The following is an 11,596-nucleotide window of genomic DNA, read 5'->3' on the forward strand; positions in this document are numbered from 1 at the left end:
TGTGCGTCTGTCTGTCTGTCTGTCTGTCTATCTATCTGTGCGTCTGTCTGTCTTTGCGTCTGTCTGTGCGTCTGTCTTTCTCTGCGTCTGTCTGTGCATCTGTCTGTCTGTGCGTCTGTCTGTTTGTGCATCTGTCTGTCTGTCTGTCTGTCTGTCTGTCTGTGCATCTGTCTGTCTGTGCATCTGTCTGTCTGTCTGTCTGTGCATCTGTCTGTCTGTCTGTCTGTGCGTCTGTCTGTCTCTGCGTCTGTCTGTGCATCTGTCTGTCTGTGCGTCTGTCTGTCTGTGCGTCTGTCTGTCTGTCTGTCTGTCTGTGCATCTGTCTGTCTGTGCGTCTGTCTGTCTGTCTGTCTGTCCGTCTGTCTGTCTCTGTCTGTCTGTGCGTCTGTCTGTCTCTGCGTCTGTCTGTGCGTCTGTCTGTCTCTGCGTCTGTCTGTGTGTCTGTCTGTCTTTGCGTCTGTCTGTCTGCCTGTCTGTGCGTCTGTCTGTCTGTCTGTCTGTCTGTGCATCTGTCTGTCTGTGCGTCTGTCTGTCTGTCTGCCTGTCTGTCTGTCTGTGCGTCTGTCTGTCTCTGCATCTGTCTGTGCACCTGTCTGTCTGTCTGTCCGTCTTTCTGTCTGTCTGTCTGTCTGTCTGTGCATCTGTCTGTCTGTGCATCTGTCTGTCTGTCTGTGCGTCTGTCTGTGCACCTGTCTGTCTGTCTGTGCATCTGTCTGTCTGTCTGTCTGTCTGTCTGTCTGTGCATCTGTCTGTCTGTCTGTGCGTCTGTCTGTCAAGTTTTCTTTTTAATGCCTAATCAAATCAATTTATTTGGAATCACTTTTTCACTTTCTTTTCACTTTCACACCTAGTATGACTTATTTTCATTTTCAAACTAACCTTTTAAGTTTTGTCATAAATGGAAAAGATACATTTTCTCATTTTAGTTGAAAAGATAAAAAAAACCCAACAAAAGTTGTATTTGTCTTGAATACAGCATTTAATTTGTTTATTCCATAATTCTTTTTTTCTTTATACCATTTAAGACCGTCTGTATTCCATATATTACATATATTCCACTTCACATCCCACAACACTTGGTATTAAATTTTTTTAATTTAGATTTATTCGATTAACCAATTTAAAAACTGCTGATCCGATTTCAATCACAGTTTTAGTATTTGACACTTTCCAGCAATATTTTATCTGGACGGTTGTTTATCCATTTCTCTAACTTGTTCTTGTGTCTCACCAGGTCATGGCATAAAACATTTCTGCACAGATTCCTTTTAGACTGATGAACTGCAGATGCAGAAGTGTTATCATACCGTACGTATGGAAAGTTTACACATCTGGATTAACAGCAGATAACTGAAGCAGTTTACATGTGATGTGCTACATGAAATGAGAGTGGTTTATGTGAAGAATTGCATTGGAAATCGCCTGACTGTATATGCCATTTCTGAAGTGAAGTATTACATCCTGGCCACATCCCAGTTCTTGTACTTATACACTAGAATTGTGTTCTGGTGGTGGAGAATGTACAGTACATACTGTGTTTCTGAGTATGAAGTAAAACATAATGCATAGTGTCTGGTAAAAGTTGAGCCCTGTGAGTCGTCACATGTTTTCTGTATTGGTCTTTGCTGATATCACTTGTATCAGAGATCAGGATCAGACTACTTTCATTTAAACCTTGCATGATATGTAACCAGTTCCTAATATAGTCATGGTGGATTCATGGGACTGATGGGAGATGATGGCACAGTTATGTGTGGTTTAGTAGAGGAGAATTTGCATATCCTTAGCTGAGTATTTGCATGTTTACAAGTTAGCAGCAAGATATAATAATAAACATAGAAACACAACATTATGATGTGAAAAAAAATTATATTACAATTTCAGTGCCTGCTTTTTGAAATACAGTAGGTTAACACAATAAGTTTCCTTCTAATAACCCAATACAGATGCAGCACCTGTGTTATTTCTAATGTAATGTAAAAGAAGCATCTGGGGTTTCTGTTTTTGTAATGATGAATTAATGACATTCATTCGCCAGCACGGCCGGTTGAATGTAAATATTATGTTTAAAGGGTTTCTAACCCCATATTTGGTCTAAAAAATCGAATGACCTCAGCAACAGCTTTATGATAGTTTAAGCAATGTTTACTAACACAAGCAGAAATGTGTGCTAGCTCTGATGATGGTAAACATCCTGCTCAGCTGTTTTTCTGAATGTGGTTGAGACGTTGCTGTTTCGATATTAAGTGTGTACTTGGATGGATGCTCACCTTCTGAGACCTCTTTGCTCAAAGTTGCATCATAGTATTTGATTTGAAGAAGTGTGTCTGTGCTAAGTGTTCTTTATCTGAATCAGCTTCCTCTAATCTGGCACTTCCTGTTTATATCGAAAGCTCAACCCATAAAGAGAAAAAGCTAAGAGTTTAGTGAAGAAAAAAAAAACAATTCCTCATTGCTGTAAATACTTTGAAGCGTAACCATAAACATTTAAATATGTCAAAATTTGTGAATCTGAACTAGTTTTAGTTAACAGTGAACTATCGACATCTGAGCTCTCTTCGAAATAGCAAAGCACCATGTTAGCATCTGCAACATGTCTCACTTTTCTTTTCCTTTCACCATAAGTTCTGTGGTTTTGTCAAGTTCAAAGAGGTGCATGCTGCGTGAAAGAAACCTGAGTGGGACGTTGTCTAGAAAAATCATGCACTTTTGTAAAATCAAGCTATGCTATAATTTTATTGATTGATTTATTCATTGTACATCATTTTTTTTTCTGTAATATGTGATCTGCTGCAAAATGAGTAGCACACAATCTACAAAAAAAAAATGATGCATGATTTGTTTTGAGAAAACAAAGTTAAAGTTTTTGCATATTCCCAAAGCAAAATCACCCATGTTTTTTTCTTAATAATAACTACTATATTAATAATCACAATATAAATATCTTTTATTTTATATTTGTTATTAAAAAATAGAACAACGATGCAAATAAACAGTAGAACTAATAGAAAGAATCAAATTCTATAATGCATTATTATTTTTTTCATCTTGCATCTAAACCGAAACATTCAAGTAAAAAAAACAAACAGGCAAACTCAAATGTAAAAATCACTTTATTTTAGGCTAATTCATGTATTTAATCAAACAAATCGGGTGAAAGTGTATTTTTATTTCTGAAATGATTTTTATCTCATTTTGTTTGATTAAAACCATCAATACTAGAAATACTACTCGAAAATTGGCCAAACTCTTACTCTAGTCTTTCTCATATAACACAACAGGCTTGATTTGATTGGCGGTTGTTGTAGAGGTCAGCCCCGTCCTCTGAAGCGCAGTCGCATCTGACGAGTGTTTTCTTCTGCTATAGATGTTGCTGACTTTCCTCTTGAAATAGTTTCCTGAGCAAACGTACAGCAGCGGATTCAGGCAGCTGTTTGAGAACGCAAGGTACACCGAAAACTGGTTTCCAATGTTTAGAAAGTGCGACCACTCTTTCTCATCCAAAACCTTTAGATCACAGAGCAAGTCTAGCAAAGTCATGAAGTGAAACGGACCCCAGCAGAAGAGGAAGAGCAAGGTGACGGCGCACACCAGAGCTGTAGCCTTCTTGTCGTTTCTGTCCTCCCAATAAACGACGTGTCTCCGTCGCTTCAAAGCCCGGATGATATTGATGCAGCAGAACGTGATGACCAGGAACGGCAGAGCGAAGCCCACCAGGATCAGCTGCAGAAGATGAGCGAGTCTCCACGTCGTGTTGGGATAATCCAGATGGCATTCGGCGGCTTGGTGACCTGGAATATCTTTCAGCTTTCTCATGACGGCCGTCGGAGCTCCCATTCCCACACCGAACAGCCAAAGAACGACACAAATGAACTTAGCGTAGCGCTTCCGACGAAGCCACATGGCCTTCATGGTCAAAACGAGCGCGAGGTAGCGGTCCACGTTCACCATCACCAGCATGTAGATGCTCGTGTACATGTTGACGTTGATAGAGAGGTTGACCACCTTGCACATGATCTCTCCGTAGGACCACATGAAATAGTTCAGGATGTTCATGGCCCAAAACGGCAGACAGATGAGTAGGATAAGGTCGGCCAGCGCTAGATTTCCGAGATAGATCTCAGGCACGGACCAGCGGCTTCCCTGGAGCAGGAACACTAGCAACACGACAGAATTTCCCAGAATCCCCGTCAAGCACACGGTGAAGATGTAGGGCGGGATGATGGAGTAGACCAGGTCCCACTCTGTCGAGTTGAAAAAATCCAGGTATGATGGAGTGACGGATGCATTTGGAGGCTGAAGCGTCGCCAATGACACAAGCTCTTCTGACTGCATCCTAGAAGACAAAACAGCTGCTGGAGATCAGCTGGAACTTAACGCAGTCTCTCGAGTGGTTTACTTAATACTTGATATTGTAATCAGTGTTGGGGGTAATGCATTACAAGTCATGCGAGTTACATAACCAGATTACTTTTTTCAAGTAACTAGAAAGTCACGCATTGGTCTTGCTTTTTCAAATAAGCAGCACCAGTAAAAAAAAATTGTTTAAAGGCTCTGCTATCCCCATGTTTGAGAGAAATGGGGAGTGAGATGTTACTTTAGTTTCAAAATAAATGTAAACATGCATTAAAACAATTAAAAGCAACTCAGAATATGACTCAAAACTGCAGTAATTAAAGATGTTAAATAATGCAAATATCCTTTATCTATTTAATCCCATTTTATTAACCACTTTGCTGCTGAGCTTCAATGGCCTAATTCAAGAATACTAATAAGCAAAAATTACATAAGATAAACTAATATTCGTTCTTCTTTTTTTTATTGCTGGAGAGTGTTGAACTTTCTTCTTCTGCTTTCTACTGTACAAACATGAATGAATGCGAAAGGGCTTGTACATTTGCAAAAAATATAACTTTTTATATTAAAAGCAAACAAGCAAGCCTTGTCTAGATTTAAAAAGTAATGCAAACATTACATTACTTTAAAAGTATCTAAGTAATGTAACTAATTACTTTTTAGGAAGTAATGCAATATTGTAATGCATTACTTTTAAAAGAAACTTTCCCCAACACTGAATTTGGGAACTACTGTTTTAAAACTTTATTAGTTAAAACCAGGGTTATTTTTATATAGCATATTTCATACTCAATGGTAATTCAAAGTGCTTTACATAAAATAAAGTAAAATAATCATAAACAATAATCACAACAATAAAACAAGAAATAAAAACTTTTAAAATGTTTATTGCAAACCTTATTTTGTTTCAGCTAGATTCCCTGTTGAATGTGGTTTAACTTTTACTGAAATAATCGAAACAAATTAAAAATATAGGAATTAGAAAATATAAATATAAAATATATTATAAAAAAATACAAGAAACCCAACAAAATGAGATTGGATTATAAAAACAAACAACAACAAAAAAAGTAATTACAGTTTTTAATAGAAATAAACAAACTTTATGAACTGACATCAGAAATTTGGTGTCCAATCTATTCCAGAGTGACTCAAAAAAAGTATTTAAGCTCAAATTTACAAAATGTGAATGTGATTGCATTAGATGAAAAATATCAAAATGGAAATCTATTTAAATTATAATAATTTAAACTTAAATAAAGCTGTTATAGAACTTCGGTTTGATGTATATTTGTTTACATTTTGGTTCTAATGTAAACATACTTAAAAAAGGACTCTTAAGTTACACTTTTTAATGTGGCAGGGATTTATTTATTTATATATATTTTTGTCATCCAATCCACTTTGATCTTAAATTCTTGAGGTAAAAAAATATGTTTCAAATATTAAACAAAATTTGCATGTCCATGATTGCCTGATGTTGGTTAATCGTCCCATGACTTACAGGTAAACAAATAAAATATGTATTATATATATATATATATATATATATATATATATATATAAATATATATCAGCTAATGATACCCAATTTGGTGAACTACTGTATAACTTGAATTTATTGTTAAAAATATTGCACATTTTTTTTCAAGCAAAGCATTTCATAAAAAAAGAAAGTGTGTTCAGTTTGAAATGGTAAAACAATAGATCTTGTATTGAAAATGAAACAAAATGCATGATCTATACCTGATCTAATGCAATGATGTAATTGTGACTGAAACGTCCAAACACTTTCTGAAGTCACTTTGAATCATAAATGATATTTTGTCTTCACTTACCTTGCTTTTTCAGTTTTTCTCTGTATTTTCTCTGATATTCCTGGCTTTCTCACTGTTCCCTCAGGAGCGTTCAGTAAGAGACAGAGAACAGTTCAATCTTCACAGAGCCATTGAGCGGCTGCCGAAGCTGAATCTGTTCATACTCAGAGTTTTTCTTCCCCACTTGAAGACACAAACACTGTAAAACGCTGAAGAAAGACAGATGTGGCTTTCAGTGTAATGCAAACATAATGTATGTCGGACAAAACTGGAATTACTTGGCTTGGTTCATTATTAGAAAGTATTATATATTTCACATAATATCAGTAAAACAGATGATACCGAAAATGACATAAATTGGGCAGTCAAGCATTGTGACATTTTTATTATCTGTATTTATTATACATGCAGTTTTTATGAGCTCATATTATATAACTACATAAAAAAAAAAAAAAAGTTTAAGACAAATCTTGGTGTTGAAGCCTGAAAGTTTTTAGTTTTAAAGGCACTTTACTTATCATTGTGTATTAAATGTGCTGTATAAATAAACTTGCCTTGCTTTGCCTAAAAACCTGGTTCTAAACTAATAATGTTTTAAAACAGCAGTTCCCAAATTATAATAATTAATCGATGATGGGGAAAGTTACTTTTAAAAGTAATGCATTTCTAGTCTCCAGTTTCTAGTTTTAGTGTTAAAGGCTTGAATTAAGTTTGAAGGTTTTCAGTATAAAGTAGTTTGAAGATTAAAGGTTTTGAAGGTAATACAGTTTTCAAGAAAAAAAAAAAAAAGATATTCCGGATGAATGCAAAAAGAATGCTAAACAGTTGGATAATGATCAAGATTTTGATAGATAGACGGATACATTTCATTGTGAGATAGATAAAAAAAGGTTTTAGCTATTATATCATATAGTAAAGGACACTTGCAGGAGCGGATCTACCGGATCTACCCTGCTGCCACCCCAGTTGGCAGCAACGAATTAAAGGTTATGGCCAATTTGAAAATTTACCAGCGCGAATCTTTCGTGATTCGTGATCCTGCTCCGAACGCCCGAACTGACTCAAATGATTCGCGAACCCGCTACGAACTCCCGAACTGATTCAAATTATTTGTGATCCCCAAACTGACTCAAATGATTCGTGAACCCATTTTGAAATCCCGAACTGATTCATATGATTCGCGATCCCACTCCGAACTCCTGAACTGACTCAAATGATTCGCGAACCCGCTACGAACTCCCGAACTGACTCAAATGATTCGCGAACCCACTACGAACTCCCGAACTGATTCAGATGATTCGTGATCCCCAAACTGACTCAAATGATTCGCGAACCCATTTTGAACTCCCGAACTGATTCATATGATTCGCGATCCCACTCCGAACTCCTGAACTGACTCAAATGATTCGCGAACCCACTCCGAACTCCCGACATGATTCAAATGATTTGCGATCCCCAAACTGACTCAAATGATTCGCGAACCACTCCGAACTCCCGAACTGACTCAAATGATTCGCGATCCCGCTACGAACTCCCAAACTGACTCAAATGATTCGCGAACCACTCCGAACTCCCGAACTGACTCAAATGATTCGCGATCCCGCTACGAACTCCCAAACTGACTCAAATGATTCGCGAACCCGCTCCGAACTCCCGAACTGATCCAAATGATTTGCGATCCCCAAACTTACTCAAATGATTCGCGATCCCACTCCGAACTCCCGAACTGACTCAAATGAACAAAACTGTCAAAAACTGTCAAAATAAACTTTCGGTATAACTTGAAGAAATTCAAACAGAAATATAGTACTATTGCACAGTAGAGTATGCTATACTTCAAGTAGGCCTAATAGCTAATAATAATAGTTAATTAAAAAACACAGAAACTCTGTCTACAACCCACCAAAATAAAAGTTTGGTCTAACTCAAAGAAATTATGTAAGAAATTGCACAGTAAAATATACTTAAAAGATATACTAAAACATTATTTTAAAGGAATATGACACAAGTTTTCATAGAAGTTTTAATTCAAGCTTGCCAAAACAATAACACTATATTTTTCAAAAACAATTTCTAAAAGTACATTTGTATTTGTGCCTATAATGTTTATTTATTTATAATTATTGTCAGCTAATAAACCTGTGCTTCAGGGACTATATTCATATAACATCTAAGGATAAATGTAGCTCTTGACTGGTTGAGTTAGATGATGATTAACACTAAACTGTAGAAAATCAGTTGAGTCTCCCCAGCTGGAAATGTCATTGGCTATTAAAATCTTGTGTTTCTCTTAATAAATTGACATATTGATAACACTGAACCTTTTATAATGCTCTTAATGACATGTCGATGCATACTGCATGCATTAGTAAGTGTGTGGTGCTTATGGCGTATGGTCACTTATTCCTTATATGAATAACGTTGACGTTTCAAACGTTTCAAATGCAAGACATTGATTGCATGAGATTAAGTTTGTGAATGATAGCTGTGTCCTTTTGTAGTGTGCACATATATTTATCATCAATCTGTGATGACTGTGAATAAATTCAGTATATATACGTCTGCCCTATGTTGCCACCCCTCAACAATTCCTGCTCCCTTCTCGCCACCCCATCAGTATTTTTCTAGATCCACCCCTGGACACTTGTAATGTAACACATCTACCAACAGAGGTCAGTCTTAGCTTCAGATGTATTTTTGCTGTGGGACTATGAAAATATTTAATATGCAATGTGCAAAAATGTACCTCTAATGACTTCCTGGCAATCAGTTCTGTGTCTGTTGAGTGCTTCTGCAGACAACGTAAAGTCTCTCTGATTAGTTCTGTGTTCACAACTAGTCTTCACTTGATATTTTAAGCAGTAATGTTTTTTAATTCAATATGCAATGCATGAAATGTTTTTACTTCACTTGGATGTTCTGTTGAAAACAGAGAGTTTGAGATGGCTTTTGCACAGCTATAAGCAGATTAAACCAGTATTATTTCAATACAATACTATCATAAATTTTATTAATATTTTATAGCTTTGTTTTTATTTAACACAAATATTTTATACTTTGTTTTCATTTCTGTTTAATTTAATTTAATTTAATTTAATTTAATTTAATTTAATGTCTATAGTTTTTATCCCATTTTACCACAGTTTTTGTTAAAAAGTTAAACTAAAAGAAAAAATTTCAAAAATAAAGCTTTTGAACTCTCTTTGTTTGTTTTTGTTAAATAAAAACATTTCTTTTTGTTTTTACAATTGTTTTAAGTGTTGAGTTTTTTTTGTGTGTGTTTAGGGTGATCAATGCAGTATTTACTTTTGGTTATGTTTCTTTAGTTCTCTGAATATATTGAATATAATAATAACCAGTAGCTTCATAAATTGGTACAGATTTGAACTCTTACATTGTGAGGGTCATGCATGCATCTGGATAAAAGATCTTAATATTCAGATTGAAAATGTATTTCTATTAATCCATGCAGATTTGTTGCATTTGTTAAGAAAACAAATAAGCCCTCAAGAGGGTAAAAAAATAAAGCCTAAAAATCCAATCCACAGGGCCAGTGTTGCATTAAAATGTTTAAAGTGCTGGCTCTACAGCCAACAGATTTTATTTTTAAAGAAAGAGGTTTTGGTTTACAGACTATGATGACGTTATACCACTAATATATGCTTTATTTGAGGCAATGCTGACAGATTATAGTACAGCCACCCATCCGCAATCATGAAGGTCCCACCACTCCGTGTTACCAACCGCAGTCCTCTTAAAAACATGTCTGGCCATTGAGACAGTGCTGGAAAAACACGTTTTTAGGAGCTTGTTATTCATAGACTCACAAAGTGGAACGGGTGTAGAGTCATTACTGGAAAGTCTGTTCTTTAAAAAACAGCTAGTCATTTTCTTACCTTGGAAACAAACACAGTCTGCAGAAATCATTGTCTGTCCGTCTCTGTCTGGTATTTAACTTGCATTACACACAGACAAAAAGTGCTGTGGTTTCTGAACAAACTATCACAGTATTGCCACTGTATTCTCTGCAATATTTTGTAAGGATAATTACAGTATATATAAATATACATTTATATTAATTTGACCATATTTTACTGTTAGTTTCAGAGCTTAATGATTTTTAGCATTAACATACAAAAACTTTATTTAAAACACACACACACACACACACACACACATACCACATAGCCATTTCTGAAATGAAAATATACACAGTTTTATTTACAGCATTTCAAAATCATATCAAAACGGACATATTAAATGTTTTTTCTTTTTTAATTTTTAACCCTTTAATGCATGAATGATCAAATCACAAAGATATATCGATTTTTTTTTTGCATGTTTGCTTTGACTTTTAAACAAGTGAAAAATCATGCCTAACTTTTTTGTCAATATATTATATTTTGAGGGAGTTACATATCTTATATATCATTTTATATATATATGGAATGCAGTTGCATCAAACAATGGCATAAACATCATTCAATGTAAATTGTGATAATCGTAATTAATAATCGCAATTACAATCTCAAGGGAATAATCGACAATTATGATTTTTGTCATTATTGTGCGGCATTGAAATAATTGGTAAATATCAATAAGTATAAATGATACAATAATTGTAATAAAATAATTCAGAATATATACATATAGGCTTGACGTCCACTGTAGTGGACAGATATATTTTCTGTCGCAGAAAAAAAAATTGTTTAAAGATGGATTAAAGTATTTCTGACATCCTGATAATTTTCTGAGAATAAAAAAGTTTTAACACTTTGTGCATCTCCTCTTCCAGCCGTCTTTTTGAATATATAGTCAGTATCTTAAAAAAACAACAACAAAAAACAACAACAGTTAAATGTAATCGTAGACGACTCTTTGGGGGTTCTCCAGTTATTTTTGGGAGGGCCGTGATGCTACAACTTCAACGGTTCAAAATGTAAAGGTCTGTAAGTGTCCACTCAATATCTGCTAGCTAGTAAATTTAACAAATAATTACAAAGAAACTGCAAATAAAACGTTGAATGAAATCTCAAATTAAAACACCGAAATAGTCTCATCTTATAAAACATACATCAATAATCTATTTACAACTTTATTTTATTGTACGTCAAAAATATTGAACAAACATTTAAATGTCATTTTAATTTGTGCCTATGGACAATTTTTACATACCGTATTTTTCAGACTATAAGTCGCACCTGAGTATAAGTCACATCAGTCCAAATATATGTCATGATGAGGAAAAAAACATATATAAATCGCACTGGACTATAAGTCGCATTTATTTAGAACCAAGAGAAAACATTACCGTCTCCAGCCTCCAGAGGGCGCTCTATGTCTTCAGTGTAGACTATAGGAGAACTGAGCAGCATAGAGCGCCCTCTCGTGGCTGGAGACGGTAATGTTTTATCTTGGTTCAA

General features: G+C 35.2%; 1 protein-coding gene across 1 annotated transcript; it reads right to left on the minus strand.

Moving 5' to 3' along the window:
• Nucleotides 1-3,130: 3,130 nt before the first annotated feature.
• Nucleotides 3,131-6,519, minus strand: bdkrb1 (bradykinin receptor B1). The gene is made up of 2 exons (XM_026286833.1): nt 6,195-6,519; nt 3,131-4,336 (listed from the first exon to the last, which is right to left on the minus strand). Exon 2 carries the CDS (start codon nt 4,333-4,335, stop codon nt 3,256-3,258), a length of 1,080 nt encoding a protein of 359 aa, XP_026142618.1. The 5' UTR covers nt 4,336; nt 6,195-6,519; the 3' UTR covers nt 3,131-3,255.
• Between the last annotated feature and the right edge of the window lie 5,077 nt (nt 6,520-11,596).

Source organism: Carassius auratus, chromosome 17 (assembly GCF_003368295.1).
Source record: "Carassius auratus strain Wakin chromosome 17, ASM336829v1, whole genome shotgun sequence".
Lineage (NCBI taxonomy): Eukaryota > Metazoa > Chordata > Actinopteri > Cypriniformes > Cyprinidae > Carassius > Carassius auratus.

What these genes read in the sequence shown, in the direction of transcription:
- bdkrb1 (XM_026286833.1), bottom strand. Translation starts at nt 4,335, where the DNA reads ATGCAGTCAGAAGAGCTTGTGTCATTGGCGACGCTTCAGCCTCCAAAT.